The sequence below is a fragment of the Pristiophorus japonicus genome, chromosome 1 (assembly GCF_044704955.1).
Source record: "Pristiophorus japonicus isolate sPriJap1 chromosome 1, sPriJap1.hap1, whole genome shotgun sequence".
Classification (NCBI taxonomy): domain Eukaryota; kingdom Metazoa; phylum Chordata; class Chondrichthyes; family Pristiophoridae; genus Pristiophorus; species Pristiophorus japonicus.
In genome coordinates, this window is record NC_091977.1 from 332,824,639 (window position 1) to 332,845,040 (window position 20,402).

The 20,402-nt window shown below is 46.5% G+C and overlaps 2 protein-coding genes across 2 annotated transcripts in view; one reads left to right on the forward strand and one right to left on the reverse strand.

Annotated features, from left to right (window-relative positions):
- The window catches only part of LOC139273010 (peptidyl-prolyl cis-trans isomerase FKBP9-like), a 30,357-nt gene extending 13,104 nt beyond the window's left edge, over positions 1–17,253 (reverse strand). The window contains exons 1-8 of the mRNA XM_070889264.1: positions 16,797–17,253; positions 14,672–14,817; positions 13,183–13,372; positions 12,887–13,032; positions 11,996–12,185; positions 10,162–10,307; positions 9,419–9,608; positions 778–923 (exon numbers count right to left, since the gene is read on the reverse strand). Coding sequence (XP_070745365.1) covers positions 778–923; positions 9,419–9,608; positions 10,162–10,307; positions 11,996–12,185; positions 12,887–13,032; positions 13,183–13,372; positions 14,672–14,817; positions 16,797–16,999 — 1,357 coding nt within the window. The 5' untranslated portion in view covers positions 17,000–17,253. The remainder of the gene's footprint in view (positions 1–777; positions 924–9,418; positions 9,609–10,161; positions 10,308–11,995; positions 12,186–12,886; positions 13,033–13,182; positions 13,373–14,671; positions 14,818–16,796) is intronic.
- The window catches only part of crtap (cartilage associated protein), a 56,020-nt gene continuing 52,401 nt past the window's right edge, over positions 16,784–20,402 (forward strand). Inside the window, exon 1 of the mRNA XM_070889277.1 lies at positions 16,784–17,943. Within this exon, the coding sequence (XP_070745378.1) occupies positions 17,497–17,943 (447 nt within the window). The 5' untranslated portion in view covers positions 16,784–17,496. The remainder of the gene's footprint in view (positions 17,944–20,402) is intronic.

A 20,402-nucleotide genomic window follows, 5' to 3' on the forward strand; every position in this document is an offset into this window, starting at 1 on the left:
CCAATTGTCATTTAAATCCCAACAGTTCTTCATGGTGGTCAGAGAACAGCTCACCTGAACCTGTATGCCTGTTGGGATTCACAGGAACGCACAAGACAGAGATTATAGATTGCCCAGAGGATCTTTGTTATCACAGGGAGGGGTCCTAATGTAGTGATGGTGGGGATGGGAAAATATCAGAAATGGGCAATTCTAGATTCTAGTGCTGCCAACATTCAGAAACTTCTCATTTGCCAGTAAAATCTAATTTTAGGTGTGGCTACACTACATGAGAATGATAGCATTATACATCAATACAACTTATAATACTACAAATCATAACTCAGTTTTATTATACAGCCTGACAGGATGGTTTCAGATTCAATAGTAGCCTTCAAAAAGGAACTGAATAAATACTTGAAGGAGAAACAATTGCAGGTAGATGGGGAGAGAGCGGGTGAGTGGGACCAACTGGATTACTCTTTGAAAGAGCCAGCGCAGACTCGCTGGGCCGAATGGCCTCCTTCTGTGCTGTACTATTCTATGATTCTATGATAAATGGCCATCATAGTGGCTATCCTGATTCTCAGACTTTGAAAACGGCGCTGGGAGTGGCTCTAGACAACACTGGAACTTTGACAGCAGAGATCACAAATAAGTTCAGTTAAAGCTCTGAGTCTTTGCTGAGTTCAATCATGTTTCCAACCAATTATCATGCTATAAACAACCAAAATCCGTGGCCTGTGTTCTCATACTCAAGGTTTCTAACCTCAACAATATCAGTAGTTTGTTACATACCAACTCCCCTCTCTCCATAACCCAGGTGAGGTGGGATAACGATGATCCGTTTCTCTTCGACGCACATATCTGTGAGGCCCATGTCCATCCCCATGACCACTTGACCAGATCCCAGGACAATGTTGTATGTTTTTCCATAGTTGTGACTGAAAAAAATGCAATTTTCCAAACTTGTTTATAGAAACGGTAACTTTGACTCTGTCAGTGGTTAATATCTGATGATTATTGGCAGCTAAACAGGTTAAAACAGTCGCAAAGCTGAATCTGGTCAGACAGCAGCTTGCGTTGTTACCTGCCAACAATTTCACTACACCTGTGCCTGTGTAAGACAGCCAAGGTGTGATGTATAACCTGCTCCCAGACTCTGCCAGTGGTCAGCTCACTTACTCCCTTCTAATTTGGGAAGGGGGAAGGAAATGTTTCATCTCCATTCAGTGCCTCTGTCCAAGAGATTGGGAAGTCACCATGTTAGAAACTGCAGCACAAAAGCTAGTGTCCCAGCACAGGGTTAAAGAAACCTGATGCCAGAAGGCAAAGTACTTGCCAGCTCGCGGTTCTAGATTCTCTCTGAGAACATCTGTTTTTAAATGGCGGCAGGCTTCCGTTCACTGTTGACCGTTCCACATCAGCAGTTACCAGACTAACGCAGAGCTAATGGGCAAGAAGGTGGTGTTGGAACAGGAAGCTGCCCGTGAGGCTGTTAATCTCGTTATTTGAAGCTTGATTCAGAGAGTCACAGCAAGTGTGCACTTGCTTCAAACATGCAGTGGATCGGTGGAAAATCTGAATAATGCAGAGCCAATCTCCCTGAAACAACAGCTGCATCAAGAATTACAACACAGAAACCCGCCGTTCGGCCCAACCATTGCGTGCTGGTATTTATCCTCCACAGGAGCAATGTCCTAATCCCATGTACCCGTCCTGTTCCCATATCCCTTTATTCCCCTTTCCTTCAATCACCTATCGAACCTGTTCTTAAATAGTCTCTGCTTCAATCACTAACTCCAGTAGTGATTCCACAGCCTCACAACCTTCTGTGCAAAAATGTTTCTCCAGCTCTCTATCCTAAGTCTCTTCTGTTTAATCATACCTATTCCCCTCAATTAAGAGAAACAATCTGTTCCTATCTACCCTGACCCAACCTTTCATAATTTAAACACCTCTAACAAATCAGCCCACAATATCCTCTATTATAATGAAAATAGACTCAAATTTATGTCTTTTGTCATTTGTATTTCCTCGCGGTAGGTAGCAACCTAGTGAGTCTGTGCTGTACCCTATCCATCACCTCAACATCCTCCCTATAGCATGGAGCACAAAGTGCTCTACCTGTGGACTTACACTGCCACTTTTATATTCTATAAATCTTACTATAAAAGGGGAATAAAGGGATTTGGGAACAGGACGGGTACATGGAATTAGGACATTGCTCCTGTGGAGGATAAATACCAGCACGGACTGGTTGGGCTGAACGGCGGGTTTCTGTGTTGTAATTCTTGATGCAGCTGTTGTTTCAGGGAGATTGGCTCTGCATTATTCAGATTCTCCACTGATCCACTGCATGTTTGAGGCAAGTGCACACTTGCTGTGACTCTGTGAATCAGGCGAGAGTAAAAGCCTCATGGGCAGCTTCCTGTTCCAACACAATTCTCCTTGCCCATTAGCTCCGAGTTACCAATGAGCTATCTTAATGGCCTGATCCACTTGAGATGCTGCTTTTGAAGTCTTGTGAACCTGAACCCCCTAATCCCCATGCTCTTCCACAGCACCCAAGGTTTCAACCCAGTGCTCCTCCTGCGCCCCTCTCCCACCAACACCCAGCTCTCTTCTCCCCTCCCCTCCCCCCCCACCCCGCCCCTACAACACTCCCTCCACCCGTACCCCGCCTCCAGAGGCACCCATCTCCCCCTCCCCTAAGCTCCCGTTGCCCCGCCCCCCCCCACTCCGTGGCACCCAGCTTTTACCCATTCAAAGCATAATTGTTTCTTTATATAACCAAAATTTATCATCCCACAGTTCCTGACATTGAATTCCATCTGCCATTTCCACCATCTCATCAGATACCCCCTTGGTGTTTTCTTTGGTCTACGAATTGTGACCCTGTTCTCTCTGGCCTTATATCCAAATCATTGATGTACACAGTAAACAGAAGTGGTCCCAGAACAGGACGCTGTTGGACACTGCTACCCATTGCCAACCTTTCTAAGATACTGCCCTTCACTCCTACTCTGCATCACACTGCTTTCAGGCCCTGCTGTGGAGCACGAACTGGCACAGTTAAAAGTCTATCGATGAGATGTCACACTGTTACATTTGGCAATAATATTTCATAAATAGATGAATTCAAAATCAAATAATTTTTCATCACCAATCAATACATTAAAAATCTTCACAAACTTCCAGTCCACTTTTCCATTATAAATTCCTATGTCCTCTTTTATAATGGGAACTGCCGATGTCAACATGTCATGCTGTAGTTATACCCTCCTGCCAGTTGAAGTGCTGTAGAGTCACAGTTTTGCACCTCCCGGTTCCAGCCTGTACTGCAGAGAAACCTCTGGTCTCCAAACAACTCTGCTTGCCTGTTTCACAAATTATCTTACGATTTGTTATTTAATTATGAAAATAATTAAAATACATACAAATAAGGACGGAATCTGAGATTTTAAATGGGGGCTGAATTTACATCGGCAAGCCTTGATCCAATTACTCCCTGCTCACTAACCTCACTTCACCTGAAGACTACTTTATGATACTGGGCAGGCAAGTAAAGAGAAGTCAAACCCAACACTACATTCCCAACAGGAATGGCTCCTCGCCAACAGCACTAGGAAAAAAAGTTTCAAACATTCATGGGTGTTCACTATTTTAATTCACAGTAAAGCTTTTAAAGTCTGAATGTGGCCTATAAATGGCTTTCAATTCCATGTCATCAGTTTCCCCATCTGTTTCTTATTTACAACAATCAGTGACTTGCCATTCAGCCCGGGGCTTTAGCTGTCTCGTGCTGCTAAGTGAAAACAGGAGAACACATTCTTTCCACACTGTCCTGAACACAGGATTATCTGGCTGTAAAAAAACTGAAGGGGATGGGTGGGGGGTGTTGGAAAGAGACAGTTAAAATCTAAATCGCTGCCTGTAAACAGGGTTTGGAGAAATAATGGAGCCAACATCGATTACTCAGTGATCCCTTGGACACAGGTCCTGGGTCCTCCCTCAGTCTCAGAGGCTAACTGTTGGGTCCTGGTGTAGTTTTTCAAATTCATTCACAGGATGTGGGAGTTGCTGACCAGGCCAGCATTTATTGCCCATCCCTAATTGCCCTTTAGAAGGTGGTGGTGAGCCGCCTTCTTGAACTGCAGTGGTGAAGGTACTCCCACAGTGCTGTTAGGTAGGGAGTTCCAGGATTTTGACCCAGCGACGATGAATAAATGGCGATGTAGTCAGGATGGTGTGCGAGGGGAACTTGAAGGTGGTGGTGTTCCCATTCACCTGCTGCCCTTGTCCTGCTAGAAGAGGTTGCGAGTTTACTGTCGAAGAAGCCGTGGCAAATTGCTGCAGTGCATCTTGTAGATTGTACACACTGCGGACACAGTGTGTCGGTGCTGGATGGGGTTAAAGGGGTAAGCACTATCTGCAGTTTGCTCCATGTCGGTAATCTACTTTCTAAATTGCACTGGGGCAGCGTGATCGACATCTCAGTCAGGAAAGAACATCGATCTCCATGCAATAGGAGACTCCCTGAACATACAGGCCGCCTGAAGTTCTGATGAGAAAAGAAAGGAGAATGAAGTAGCATTTATATAGCGCCATTCACAACCTCGGGAAATCCCAAAGTGTTTCACACACAATCAATTACTTTTGAATTGCAGACTCTTGTAATGTAGGAATTGCAGCGACCAATTTGCTCACAGCAAGCTCTCACAAACAATAATGTGATAATGACCAGATCATCTGTTTTAGGTATTGGTCAAAGGATCATTATCATCTTCTTAGGCAGTCCCTCGGGGTCAAGGATGACTTGCTTCCACACTAAAAATGACTTCTCATGTGACTCACGAGTGCTATGCGGGACCTACAGTCTCTGTCACAGGTGGGGCAGATGGTGGTTGAAGGAACGGATGGGTGGGTTGCTGCAGGATCCTTCCGTTGTCGACGCTTGGCTTCAGCTTGTTCTCGGCGTAGAGACTTGAGGTGTTCGGCGCCTTCCCGGATGCTTTTCCTTCACTTTGTGCGGTCTTGGGCCAGGGATTTCCAGGTGTCAGTGGGGTTGTTGCACTTTTTCAAGGAGGCTTTGAGGGGGTCCTTGAAGCGTTTCTTCTGCCCACCTTGGGCTCACTTGCCGTGTCGGAGCTCCAACTAGAGTGCTTGTTTTGGGAGTCTAGTATCGGGTATGCGAACGATGTGGCCCGCCCAATGGAGTTGATCAACGTAGTCAGTGCTTCGATGCTGGGGATGTTGGCCTGAGCGAGAACACTGATGTTGGTGCACCTATCCTGCCAATGGATTTGCAGGATCTTGCGGAGGCAGCATTGGTGGTACTTCTCCAGTGTCTGCTGTACATAGTCCATGTCTCTGAGGCATAGAAGAGGGCGGTTATCACCACTGCTCTGTAAACCATGAGCTTGGTGCCGGGTTTGAGGTCCTGATCTTCAAACACTCTCTTCCTCAGGTGACTGAAGGCTGCACTGGCACACTGAAGGCGGTGTTGGACTTCGTCATCGACGTCTGCCCTTGTTGACAGTAGGCTCCCAAGGTATGGAAAATGGTCCACCTTGTCCAAAGCCTTGTCGTGGATTTTGATAATTGGGGAGCAGTGCTGCGTGGCGGGGGCAGGTTGGTAGAGGACCTTTGTCTTACTGATGTTTAGGGTAAGGCCTATGCTCTCATATGCTTCGGTGAAGGTGTCGATGATGGTTTGGAGTTCGGCCTCCGAGTGTGCGCAGACGCAGGCATTGGTCTGCATAATGTAATTTAATGACAGAGGATGGGACGACCTTGGATCTGGCCTGGAGATGGTGGAGGTTGAACAGTTTTCCTTTTGTTTTGTAGATAAGCTCAACTCCAGCGGGGAGCTTACGGAGGGCGAAATTGAGCATTCCAGCAAGGACGATCAAGAAGAGCGCTGGTGCAATGACACAGTCTTGTTTGACCCCGATCCAAACGTGAATTCAGTGGTGGATCCGTTGGTCAGGATCACGACTTGCATGTCATTGTGAAGCGGTGAAGGATGGTGACAAAGTTTTGGGGGAAGCCGAATTTGAAGAGGATGCTCCATAATCCCTCACGGTTGACAGTGTCGAAGGCCTTTGTGAGGTCGAAGACCATGTACAGTGGTTGTTGCAGTTCCCTGCATTTCTCTTGGATTTGCTGCAAGGTGAAGGTCATGTCCATTGTGCCCCTTAGTGGCCGGAATCCACATTGCGACTCTGGGAGGAGTTTTTCAGCCACAGGGAGAAGGCGATTGAGGAGGATCTTTGCTATGACTTTCCCTGTGGCAGACAGCAGGGAAATTCCGACAATGCCGCAGGAAAAGCAACGCTGGAGCACTCCACGACCTGGCTAAGAAATCACTATTCAGCCAGTGCCTCACTGCCAACCTGGCGACTCCCAGTGACCCAGAGATGCAGAATGTCCACAGCATCTGGTCTGCCCTCAAGGCCTCCTTAATAAGCACCTGCGAAGAGATGCTCTGTCACTCGACCAAGAAACAACAACCAAGAGATCCAGCTGCTAATAAGTCGAAAGCATAAGGCATTCATGAACTGGAAACAGCAACACAACTCAAGACCAGGAAAGCTGAACTACAAACGTCGGAAGGCCGAGATCCAACAAAAAATTCATGACCTATTGAACAGATGGTGGGTGGAGAAAGCACAGGAGATCCAGCAACTCGTTGACGACCACGACATGCGTGGATTCTTCAGCACCGCCAAGACCACCAACGGCCCAAGGCCCTACCCCACTGCGGGCCAAGAACGGAGAGGTACTGATCAAGGACAGAGAGGCAGTCAGTGCTCACTGGAAGGAGCACTTGGAAGATCTCCTCAACCGAGACTCTGTCTTCGACCAGAGTGTCCTCGACTCCATTCCGCAGCATGCTACCCCGCCACCTACCCCAGCCGAGCATGAGGTAGAAAAGGCTATCCGACAACTGAAGAACAACAAGACCTCAGGAGCAGATGGAATCCCCGCCAAGGCACTAAAACATGGCGGAGAAGCACTTCTGGCGCGAATATACAATCACATTTCTCTTATCTGAAAGGAGGAGAGCATGCCAGTGACGCGGTAATCATGACCATCTTCAAGAAAGGCGATAAGTCCGATTGCAATAACTACCCAAGGGATAAATATTGGCCAGGACACCGGGGAGAACTTCCCTGCTCTTCTTCAAAGCATTGCCCTGGGATCTCTTACATCCACCCAGGAGGGCAGACGGGATGTTTAATCTGAAAGATGGCACCTTCAACAGTGCAGCACTCCCTCAGTACGGCACTGGAGTGTCACCCTGGATTATATGCTAAAGTCTCTGGAGTGGGGCTTGAACCCACAGCCTACTGACTCAGAGGCGAGAGTGCTGCCAATTGAACTACGGCTGACACACACACCAAGCTCTATGCAGGCGGATTCTCATTAGGGGAATATAGACTTCAACTTGGAGGCAGGAAAATTCTTAAAAAAGCAACAAAAGAGCTTATGGGAGGGAGCTTAAGACTGAAGATAACCCTTTCTCCTTTTCCTCCCCCTCCCTCCCTTCGCCTTCCCCACCCCTCCACCTCCCCTTCCCAAGAATATTGCTTGTCTTTGACTTGTGAAGTGTAAATAAAGAAAGTGGCAGGGATTTATGTTTTGAAACAGGCTCTCTGGTGAGATGGGCAGGATTCTTTCTGCTGAAACTGCAAACATTCCTTCGCACACATGTTTATGATTTTGTGAACAGAAGAAATCTCTCCCCATCCCCCACTCTAAAGCTCTCACTTCACGCTGGATCCAGCCAGACTAGGCTGTGAATCGCCACGGATACAAGATAGGCCTCCTTTGTTCCAGTCCAGAAATTTACCGCAGCCTATAAGAAAACCAATTCTCTGCACCTTCAAGGCAGGGACGGAATGGGTCACATATCTTTCAGACTAATCGTAAATCTTTCAGAACTATCATAAAACTTTTAATAGTGCCAGCTTCAATCGGAGCCTGCAGTCTATGAAGGACTGAGCAGCCAGTGTGTGATTTAATACAAGTCTGATATAGGGGATCGTGGAGCGACATGATCGGGGCCCAGGAGAGGCGTGTGTTGGGGGTCCAGAAGAGGCGAGGGCCCAGGGGCAGCACGGGCCAGCCCACACTGCAATATGTGTGCGCACTACGTCCATGCAGCAGAGCTGATCTCCAGTCGTCTTGGTTAATCCTTGCCACTGGATCAAAGCCTAGCTGTCAAGCCCGTGTGGTGGCTGATGTGCAACGGCCACCATACGGTAAAAAAAATCCACGCACAGGCATCTTCCCCCCTTCAATATGTAGTTTGGGACCTGGAATATTAGGTCCTTCATTGAAAGACCTGTGAACTCATCCCTTTTTGGCGTGGAAGCAGGTCATTCTCAATACGAGGGACCGCCGATGATGATGATGATGATAATATAGGGTTCTACATAGCTACGTGACAAGTATCAACCTCCAACATGGATTCACTCATCCCCCTCCCGAACCCCGTTAATCATCAATAAACCAACAATAGTTTGCTATTTTCATGAAACCCACTGACACTGTTAATATTCAGAAGTACAGATGCTGAAACTGGCTCAGTGGGCAGCACTCTCTCACCTCTGAGCTAGAAGGTCGTGGGTTCAAGTCCCACTCCAGAGACTTGAGCACATAATCCAGGCTGACACTCCCAGTACAGTATTGAGGAAGTGCTGCACTGTGGAAGGTGCCGACTTTCGGATGAGACGTTAAACGAAGGCCCCGTGTGCCCTCTCGGGTGGCGGTAAAAATCCCATGGTACTATTTGAAGAGCAGGGGAGTTTTCCCCGGTGTTCTGGCCCTCAACCAAACATCACTAAAACAGATTATCTGGTCATTATCTAAAAGAAAAAAAGACTTGTATTTCTACAGCGCCTTTCAAGACCTCAGAACGTCCCAAAGCTCTTTACAGCCGATGAAGTACTTTTTGAAGTGTAGTCATTGTTGTAATGTAGGAAATTATTTCATTGCTATTTGTGAGAGCTGTGCGCAACTTGGCTGCCACGTTTCCTACATTACAGCAGTGGCTACACTTCATAAGTACCTAATTGGCTGTAAAGGTCTTTGGGATGTGTTGAAGTCCTGAAAGTCAGGAGATAAATGCAAGTTCTTTCTTTCTTTACCAAACACACCTCCTAGAGTTTCCTTTCTCCTTCAAGCCACAATTTTAGTAGAAGTCCCATTGATAATCACAGGGCAATAGCCAACAGTATTCGAGTCAGTCTGCCAGTCAGCACCCACTGGGAAATAAATGGTTGCTTAGCCAGGATAAATAGCAAAAGTCATTCTACCTATACAATACCAATGAGAAGTAAAGAATAGCTTGTTCTGTTTGACCTATGGAAGGGGTGTCCAGTCCTCTTTACACCAGCATTTTCCGAAATATGTCAGCAACGATACTTACGTAGAATCTAATTTTGTTCCATCCATCAGCGTTGCATTGTAGTGATACTTGACGTAGTCTCCTTTCTTGCTCACGACAGTGCAGTTACTGGGTTTGTGCTGGGTCTTGATCTCGATTTCATCAGTTGGGTTGTGGGCATCAATCAGATGAATATGAAAAACTAGGACAGCAGAGCCTGGGATCTTTCCATCTATTTCAGATATGAAAGGGTAGGACAGAAAGGCACTGGTTAATGTCTGGGACAAAATCCTCTCACCACAAAAATGCTGGATGACAATCAGTTCAAATCTAAACTTTACAGGTCCAAAGTTGCAAGACTGGGGAAGTACTCCAAGAGCAGTGAGCCCAGGGTATTGAGATTTTGAGCTACAACAGCAGTTATGTTCTATTTAGGAACATGAAGGTAATGAATTATGCAAATTGTATAACTGCTTGTACAAATCATGTTGATTTTTCCTATTAATGGGACCGGTTTAGAGGGGAATCCTATTCAAGGGTCGCCATAGCAACAAGAAAATTATATTTTTAAATAATGTCAAACAAATTTTAAATAAGACCATTAGTTGCTTTTATAAAACGGTGGAGTACTTTAAACAAAAATGACCTCTAAACTTTTACATACGTAAGTTAAACAGCATTTTTAGAATATTGCCAGAATTTCCTTTATTCCACTATTACATTTCCTCTCTAAGAAAAATTAAAATAATCACACACACACACACCAACTTCCATATCTTACTTACTTATCCCTTCTTCACCATATCCCAGGTGAGGTGGGATGATAACCGTTCTTTTCTCTCCAATACACAAGCCCAGTAATCCATCCTCCATCCCTACAATGACGTAGCCCTTCCCTATGTATGTGTTGTAAGTGCGATTCCGCGAATAGCTGAAAAAGAAACCAGACATTTTGGATATGTGGTTTTCTCACTTCAGACATGAAGAACTAGAAGAGAGCAGCTGCTCCTACTGGTCCAGTCTGTACCTTCTCTCTTCCTGCCTCCCTTCCCTCTCACACACACACAATACAGTAGAGGGGTTAAAGCATCCATAACAAATCACTGATATATCAGGTAATCTTTCTCTGTAGTAATGACTCAGAAAAGATGGGAAAATGTGCAGATCTGAAGAGAGGGTTTATCCCTCCAGTCCTTCTGCAATTCCTCCTCCACAGCCTGTCTCCTCACTCAAACCTCCACAGCTGCCCAAACTAAAACTCTGTTGCTAACATTTACTGTCTCGCTGCTGACTCTCAGACACACCTCCATTGCAAGACATACTACTTGCAGCTGTCTATTCTGGTCAGTTGATGCATCCCCTCCACAGTGCTCCCTGTATGGAGTGGCTGGGTGTTATGAGTAGGGAACTGGCAGGATTGGACCAGGAGATGTCAGGCGAGATTTGGTGCAAAATGTGTAAACTCTCAGCTCTTTCTTGGGAGCAGTTCACGATCTCAATCACAGATCCCAGTGTGGAGTTTCCCACATACTGCTTAGTGCTCTAATCTTCCATTCATGGGAAGATGCAAATCAAGTATTATTAGAAATGAATCTGGGCTATGATGATGGCGGAGGGAGTTGATCCGATGAACGGGTCAGCCACAGGTCCTACGATCAGTCGCTGTCATTGGCCTCTAGTCGGGAGCAGAGAAATTGGTGGCAGTTCTCTCTCCTGGTCGCTGTCCAGTGACCCCTGCCACATCTGGGCATTAGCTTGGCATGGGATCAGAGTTAGCTGTGCAATTTGTGGTGTCAAACAACTTGCTGACAACTCACCACCACAGCTCAATGAATGGGTCATTTGGGTGAGACAGCAGAGGACAAATCGGCACCTCTGCAATGGTAGCCCAGAGAGAGGCAATACCTCGCAGGCTGGTGGGAAAAGATGGTTTAGGAGTGAATAGCCTTTACAGCCTTCCCTTGCACACTGTTGACCACTTGTAATCCAGAAGGTTTGTTAAACTATTTCTATTTTAATTCAAGAACTTTTAAGCTGTGATTATCTACCTCACACCATTAGGAGCTGTATCCATTTTCATAGATCTCATGAATTGGGTCAAGTTATACATTGGACACAGACTCAATAAATATGTAGAGGATGCTGTATTGAGAATTTAATAATAATTTAAAATTCAAAAGTTAAAGAAAGATCACACCAAGGCCCAAGTTCCATTTGGAAAGATTATGTGATCATGAAAAATCTTGAGGACTGTTTTCTTGCGAATCACCATTGGACTAAAATTAAGTGGAATAACTGCGTGGAAACGGGTATTAAGCCACACAGAATGGGAGCACCCTCACCTTCAGATTCCCCTCCGAGTGACACACCAACGTGGCTTGGATATTTGGCGCCATTCCTTGACCATTAATGGGCAAATATCCCATTGGAATTCCCTACCCAACACCACCGTGGGAGACTATCACTACAGGTTTAAGGAGAAGACCCACCACCATCTTCTCAGGGCAGTGAAGACATATCCTGTGTCACTCACATTCCCAGAACACATAACAATAGAAGCAATAAGGTGTTAAAATAACTAGAAGCCAATACCGACTATACTGATACACTAAAAAATACCTTGAGTCAAACAAAGTGCCATCCATAAGCGTGCCATTGTAATGATATCTCACAAAATCTCCTGATTTAGTCTTCCTGGGACAGGGATCCGGAACAAATTCCTGTTCAATGGCAACGTTATCTTTAGGATTGTGGAAATCGATCAAAGACACATGAAAGACCAGGCTAGCTTGTGAGGGAATATCTTTTCCTGCAATATTAAAGCAGAGGATACAATTTAGCTAAAGATACACAATGGCATGCTACCTTTAACATCCAGCTACTGCAAAACACCAAAACAAATTGCATTTTTCTTCAAAACATTTACAAAGTGTTTATTAATTTTGGGCAGCTCCCGCCCCAACTTTGCTATATTTTACACCAGTGCTGATTACTGCTGCCTGTGGCTAAAACAGACCGTGACAAAGTAAAGCAGTTTCATAGCTTCAGTAAAGTACGTTCACATGGCATAGATTCTTCCCCTCCCCATCATTGCTATTCTAGTAAAGCCATGTTAAGATCTACCTTAAAATGCGAGCACTGTGTGGGATTACCCTCTCACCATGCATGTGGGACAGTCTTTAATCTGGACTAGTCTGTACTGAAGATGCAACATTGACATTCATATCTTCACAGAAATGATAACATGTATTCCTGACGGAAGAGAGTTTCGAAACATTTGTAAAGTAGGCAAACAAATGATTTCCCCAAACAGCTGCACCCAGCCCTTTGGATTCAGATTATCCCATGGAAATTCCAATTGTTTGACTCAATAGTTATGAATTCACATAACGCATATTTAACCTTTATGAGTAAGAGGGTCATCAACTGAACTACCGTTCGGGATTCAGGCAGGTTTTCCCTTGGTTGTCATGCAGTAGGATGGCCAGACTACAATGCTACTGAACTTACCATCTCCTCTGTCTCCATAGCCCAGGAACGGTGGCATAGTGATGGTCCTTTTCTCTCCCATGCACATGCCCAGAAGCCCCTCATCCATGCCCGGGATCAGCCAGCCGATGCCAATGTAGGTGTCATAGGTTTGCTGACGAGTGTGACTGCAAGGACAAGACAGAGAGCACTGGGCAAGGGGGACAAAGCACTGCAAATGACAGCTTCAACAAGTCAACACTGGAAAGATTAATAATCAAAACGGCAATACACGACCGGCTGGGGCAAAATGAAACAAAGCCCCACTAATGTGCTACCTGGAGTCGAAGAGGGTGCCATCGAGGAGAGTTCCGTTGTAGTGATAACGGACAAAGTCAGACACCTGCACTGTGCGGCGGCAGTTCTCAGGTTTATAGTAAACACCGATCCTCACTTTATCTTCAGGGTTCCAGATATCGAGCATCAATACATCGAAGTGCAAGGTGGCATCGGGTGGGATTGTATCAGCTGTGCATTAAAAATAACAGAAGTCATGTGGAGCATTGCATTCAGTTCTGGGCACTGCTCCTCAGGATGGATACATTGGCCTTGGAGGGGGGGGGGAGGGAGGGGTGCAGTGCAGATCAACAACAACTTGTATTTATATGCTGCCTTTAATGTAGTAAAACATCCTCAGGAACTTCACACAAGTGTCATAAAAGCATGATTTGACACTGAGCTACACAAGGAGAAATGAGGGCAAATTACCAAAAGCTTAGTCAAAGAGCGCCTTAAAGGAGGAGAGGTAGAGAGGTGGAGAGGTTTAGAGAGGGAGTTCGAGAGCTTACGGCTGAAGCAGCTGAAGACACGGCCACCAATGGCTGAGCGATTAAAATCAAGGATGCTCAAGAGGCCAGAATTAGAGGAGCGTAGATATCTCGGGGTGGGGGTTTGTGGGGCTGGAGGAGGAAGTGGGTGGGGGTAAGGGAGACAATACCATGGAGGGATTTGAAAACAAGGATGAGAATTTTAAAATCGAGGCTTTAGTTAACCAGGAGTCAACTTTGGTCAGCGAGCACAGGGGTGAGGGGTGAACAGGACTCTGAGGTAGCTGAGTTTTGGATGATCTCAAGTTTACGTAGGGTAGAATGAGGGAGGCCAGCCAGGCGTACATTGGAATAGCCAAATCTAGAGGTAACAAAGGCATGGATGAGGTTTTTAGCAGCAGAGGAGTAGAGGCAGGGATGGAGACAGGCGATGTTAAGAGGTGAAAATAGATCATAGATCATCAGAATGATACAGGGGCTTAGAGGATTAAATTACGAGGACAGGTTGCATAAACTTCGCTTGTATTCCCTTGCATATAGGAGAGTGAGGGGTGATCTGAGCGAGGTTTTTAAAATGTTAAAAGGATTTGATGGGGTAGATATGGAGGAACTGTTTCCTCTGGTGGGGGCGGGGAAATCCAGGACAAGGGGGCATGACCTTAAAATTAGAGCTAGGTCATTTAGGGGTGAAATCAGGAAACAATTTTTCACACAAAGGGTAGTGGTAATCTGGAACTCTCGCCCCCTAAAAGTCTGTGGACACTGAGGGTCAATTGTAGCTATCAAGACTGAGCTCAATATATTTTTGTTAGGTAAGGGTATCAAGGGATATGGAGCAAAGGCAGGTAAATGGAGTTGAGGTACAATCAGCCATGATCTAATCGAATGGTGGAGCATGCTACATTCCAAAGGAGATTCAATACTTGAAGATCCAAATCAAGGACTACTTCAATTTGTAAATAAAGATGAAAATAAGGGCATTAGCTGTAATTTTACTTACGCATTCCTTCATCGCCATAAGCTAAGTGAGGGGGTACTTTTATGAAGCGTCTTTCGTTTACGCACATCCCGATCAGAGCTTTATCCATCCCGGCAATCAGACGCCCTTTACCCACAAACACATCGTGAGTGGAGCCACGGTCATAGCTGGAAACGAGCAACAGGGTCAGTGAGCAGCTCGAGAATTAAGGACACCTCAAACTCACACAACTTGTAACTACACGGATTTCAAACGTTACAGAAACCTGAGCGCAGTTAGAGAGTTTAAACACCAAACTAAAGATGCCCAGGGACTAAAAACCATAACCTTACATTATATAAATACATGGAATAAAAATAACTTCATTCTCAAGTCATGGGCGTGCTGGCAAGGCCAGCATTTATTGCCCATGCCTAGCTGCCCTTATGGAACCACTGCAGTCCATGTGGTGAAGGTACTCCCATAATACTGTTCGGGAGGGAATTCCTGGATTTTAACTCACTGACGATGAACGTCCGATATATGCCCAAGTCTAGATATTGTGTGACTTGGAAGGAAACTTACAGGTGATGGTCTTCCCAAGCACCTGCTGCTCTTGTCCGTCTAGGTTGGAGAGGTTTTGGGTTTAGGAGGTGCTGTTGAAGAAGCTTCGGCGAGTTGCTGCAGTCGATGGTGCACACTGAAGCCATGGTACGCTGGTGGTGGAGGGAGTGAATGTTTAAGGTGGTGGATGGGCTGCTGATCATGCGGACTGCTTTGTCCTGGATGGTGTTGAGCTTCTGAGTGCTGCTACAGCTGAACCCTTCCAAGCAAGTTGCGAGTATTCCATCACACTCCTAACTTGTGCTTTGTAGGTGGTGGAAAGGGTTGGGCCAGGAGGTGAGCCACTCGCTGCAGTATATCCAGCCTCTGACCATGGGCTCTTGTAGCCACAGTATTTACGTGGCTGGTCCAGTTGAGTTTCTGGTCAATGGTGATCCCCAGGATGTTGATGTGGTGGATTTGACGATGATACTCAATGGCATTACCAAGGGACGGTGGTTAGACTCTCTCTTGTTGGAGCTAGTCATTATCTGGCACTTGTGTGGTGTGAATGTTACTTGTCACCTAGCAGCCCAGGCCTAAATGTCATCCAGGTCTTGCTGCATGCAAGCATGGACTGCTTCATTATCTGAGGAATTGTAAATGGAGCTGAACAATGTACAATCATCAGCCAATCACTTCTGACCTTAAGATGGAGGAAAGGTCATTGATGAAGCAGTTGAAGATGGTTGGGCCTAGGACACTGCCCTGAGGAACTCCTGCAGCGATATTCTGGGGCTGAGATGATTGACCTCCAACAAGGACAACTATCTTCCTTTGTGCTAAGTATGACTCCAGCCAGTGGAGAGTTTCCCCTCCAGTCCCCATTGACTTCAATGTTACTCGAGTTCCTTGATGGCACACTCGATTAAATGCTGCCTTGATGTCAAGGACTTTCACTCTCACCTCACCTCTGGAAATCAGCTCTTTATTCCATGTTTGGACCAGGGCTGTAATGAGATCTGGAGCCAAGTGGTCCCTGCAGAACCAAAACTGAGCATCGGTGAGCAGGTTATTGGTGATTAAGTGCCACTTTGTAACACTCTTTCCATCACTTTGCTCATGATTGAGAGTAGGCTGATATGGCAGTATTTGGCCGGATTGGATTTGTCCTATTTGTGGACAAGACTAGATTATATAAATACATGGAATAAAAATCAATATATAACTCCACATTCTAAAAAAGTCCAATAACACCACATTCTATAACCCTCCTACCCCAATAACGCCATATAATAAATACTCCAAATTATATAAAATCCCAATAACTCCACATTATGTAACTCTCCACATTAGACAACGGAATAAGGATTCTCGCCCCTCCCCCGAATGAATGAAGGTGACGCGTGGACATTCCGACTTAAGTTGGAAACTGCGCGTCAGTTTAAATTGATTTTAACAGAATATAAAACATCGTAAAGGTGGGTCGGATTTGGGGTTCGAGTCGGGATTCAGTCCGGGTTTGGGGTCCGGTCCGGTTTTGGTCGAATCCAGTTCGGGGTCCGGTCCGGTTTTGGTCGAATCCAGTTCGGGGTCCGGGTCGGGGCTGGCTGGGCTCCGGTACCTGGAGTCGAACTGGCGGCCCCCGGGGAAGGTGCCCAGGTAATGGTAGCGAACGAAGTCGCCGCGCTCGGCCGCCCGGACACACTCCTTCGGCACAAACTTCCTCTCCACCGCCACATCGTCCAGGGGCACGGGCGGCGCCTTACACCGCACCACATTGACCAGGAGAGCGGGGACAATGAGAATGTGCAGCCCGCCGATCATCGTGCCCTGACCCGGCCTACGCTCCGCTCCGCTCGGCTCGGCTCGGCTCCGCCCGCCTGGAGATCTCGGAGCTCTGGCTCTGCCCCTGCACTAGCACCAAGTGGCAACGTGTGAAGCGGAGGCCGGCTCCAGCCCGGAGGGAGGGGGCCCAGCCCGGGGAGGTGGCTTTGCCTGACTTTTGTTCCCACTCTCCAGGAGTCACACCAGCCCAGCCGGCCCGCCCATTTTTTGCCAGAGATGCGCCATGAACCTGCCCGGGGCTAAAGAAGGAAAGTTTCCGGGGAGAAGGAGCCGGACTTAGGAACAATGTATCGTGTGGGAAAGACTCGGAGATCTGCGCGCTGATTGGCTGCGGCGGATGTCAATCATCCGCGGGGTTGCCAGGATAGGTTGAAGCGAAGTAACAATTGCCACTGTAGCCAAACTGGCGGAGCGGAGAGTGGGCAGCGTTAGAGCGGCGGAACAGGCAGTGAGCAGCGTTAGAGCGGCGGAACGGGATGCGGCGATTGGCTTCAGTTTGTGTGTTTGTGGTGTGGTGGTGCGCCGGGCTCGCACAGTACGAGAAATACAGTTTCCGGAGCTTTCCCCGGGACGAGCTGATGCCGCTGGAATCGGCGTACCGACATGCGCTGGACCAGTACACGGCGGAGAACTGGCAGGAGAGTGTGGACTACCTGGAGATGAGCTTAAGGCTGCACCGCCTGCTCCGGGACAGCGAGGCTTTCTGTAACCTCAACTGCAGCACGGTCCGGGCCGAGGACCCGGCTCACTTCGGCCACTTCACCGAGCTCCACATCTTCAGCAACATCATGAAGCGAGCCCAGTGTCTGAAGAGGTGCAAACAGGGCTTGCCGGCCTTCCGCCAGTCTCAGGCCAGCAGGGAGACCCTGGAGGACTTCGAGAAGCGGGAAGTCTACAAGTTTCTCCAGTATGCTTACTTTAAGGTGAGAGCACAACTTTTAAAATAAGTCATAATTCAGCTTCAATCATTAACGGCCCTCCCTGACATTGGGTCCGTGTCTTTTTCTCTTACTGGTGTGCTGGGGTTACAGGGTGTCTGTCGTCTTTATATATAAAACACCCCATACTGTGATTTAATTTGTTCTGATTTGAACCATTCCTGCAATGCCCGGCACCAATTCATGACATTTCTTACACCGTGAGTGTTTTCCAATGTCTCTTTGTCTGCAGATTGTTAGGACAGTTTTTGCAGAAAGTTTGAAAGTAATCTAGACTGACATTTCTGTGCAGTGCTGTGGGAGTGCTGCACTGTCGGAGGTGCCGTCTTTCAAATGAGACGTTAAATCGAGGCCCGTCTGCTCTCAGGTTGACATAAAAGATCCCATGGCACTATTTCAAAGAAGAGCAGAGGCAGAGGAAAAGAGTGGGAGATCTGTAGTGGTAGGGGATTCTATTGTAAAGGGAATAGATAAACGTTTCTGCGGCTGCAATTGAGACTCCAGGATGGTATATTGCCTCCCTGGTGCAAGGGTCAAGGATGTCTTTGAGCGAGTGCAGAAGATTTTGAAGGGGGAGGGTGAACAGCCAGTTGTCGTGGTGAATATAGATACCAACGATATAGGTAAAAAATGGGATGAGGTCCTACAACTGAATTTAGGGAGCTAGGAGTTAAATTAAAAAGCAAGGCCTCAAAGGTAGTAATCTCGGGATTGCTACCAGTGCCACCTGCTAGTTAGAGTAGGAATCACAGGATAGCTCAGATGAATGTGTGGCTTGACGAGTGGTACAGAAGGAGGGGATTCAAATTCTTGGGACTAGGGGAGGTGGGACCAGTACAAACCAGATGGTCTGCACCTGGGCAGGACCGGAACCAATGTTCGAGGGGGAATGTTTGCCAGTGCTGTTGGGAAGGGATTAAACTAATATGGCAGGGGGATGGGAACCTATGCAGGGAGACAGAGGGAAGTAAAATAGGGGCAGGAGCAAAAGATAGAAAGAAGAAAAATAAAAGTAGAGGGCAGAGAAACCCAAGGTAAAAATCAAAAAGGGCCACATTGCAGCAAAATTTTAAAAGGGCAAAGTGTGTTAAAAAGGCTCTGTGCCTCAATGTGAGGAGTAGTCGTAATAAGGTGGACAAATTAACTGCACAGGCAGCAATTAATGAATATGATATAATTGACATCATGGAGACATGGCTCCAGGGTGACCAAAGCTGGGAACTCAACATCAAGGGGTCTTCAACATTCAGGAAGAATAGACAGAAAGGAAAAGGAGGTGGGGTAGCGTTGCTGGTTAAAGAGGAAATTAACGCAATAGTAAGCAAGGACATTAGCTTGGATGATGTGGAATCTTTATGGGTGGAGCTGTGGAATACCAAAGGGCAGAAAGCGCTAGTGGGAGTTGTGTACAGACCACCAAACAGTAGCAGTGAGGTTGGGGACAGCATCAAACAAGAAATTAGGGATCTGTACAGCAGTTATCATGGGTGACTTTAATCTACATATAGATTTGGCTAACCAAACTGGTAGCAATATGATGGAGGAGGATTTCCTGGAGTGTATTAGGGATGGTTTTCTAGACCAATATGTCGAGGAACCAACTCGAGGGCTGGCCTTCCTAGACTGGGTGATGTGTATTGAGAAAGGACTAATTAGCAATCTTGTGCGAGGCTCCTTGGGGAAGAGTGACCATAATATGGTAGATTTCTTTATTAGGATGGAGAGTGACACAGTTAATTCAGAGACTAGGGTCCTGAACTTGAGGAAAGGTAACTTCGATGGTATGAGACGTGAATTGGCTAGAATAGACTGGCAAATGATACTTAAAGGGTTGATGGTGGATAGGCAATGGCAAACATTTAAAGATCACATGGATGAACTTCAACAATTGTACATCCCTATCTGGAGTAAAAATAAAACGGGGAAGGTGGCTCAACCGTGGCTAACAAGGGAAATTAAGGATAGTGTTAAATCCAAGGAAGAGGCATATAAATTGGCTAGAAAAAGCAGCAAACCTGAGGACTGGGAGAAATTTAGAATTCAGCAGAGGAGGACAAAGGGTTTAATTAGGAGGGGGAAAATAGAGTATGAGAGGAAGCTTGCCGGGAACATAAAAACTGACTGCAAAAGCTTTTATAGATATGTGAAGAGAAAAAGATTATTGAAGACAAACGTAGGTCCCTTGCAGTCAGATTCAGGTGAATTTCTAATGGGGAACAAAGAAATGGCAGATCAGTTGAACAAATACTTTGGTTCTGTCTTCACGAAGGAAGACACAAATAACCTTCCAGAAGTACTAGGGGAGCGAGGGTCTAGTGAGAAGGAGGAACAGAAGGATATCCTTTAATAGGCGGGAAATTGTGTTCGGGAAATTGATGGTATTGAAGGCCGATAAATCCCCGGGGCCTGCTGGTCTGCCTCCCAGAGTACTTAAGGAAGTGGCT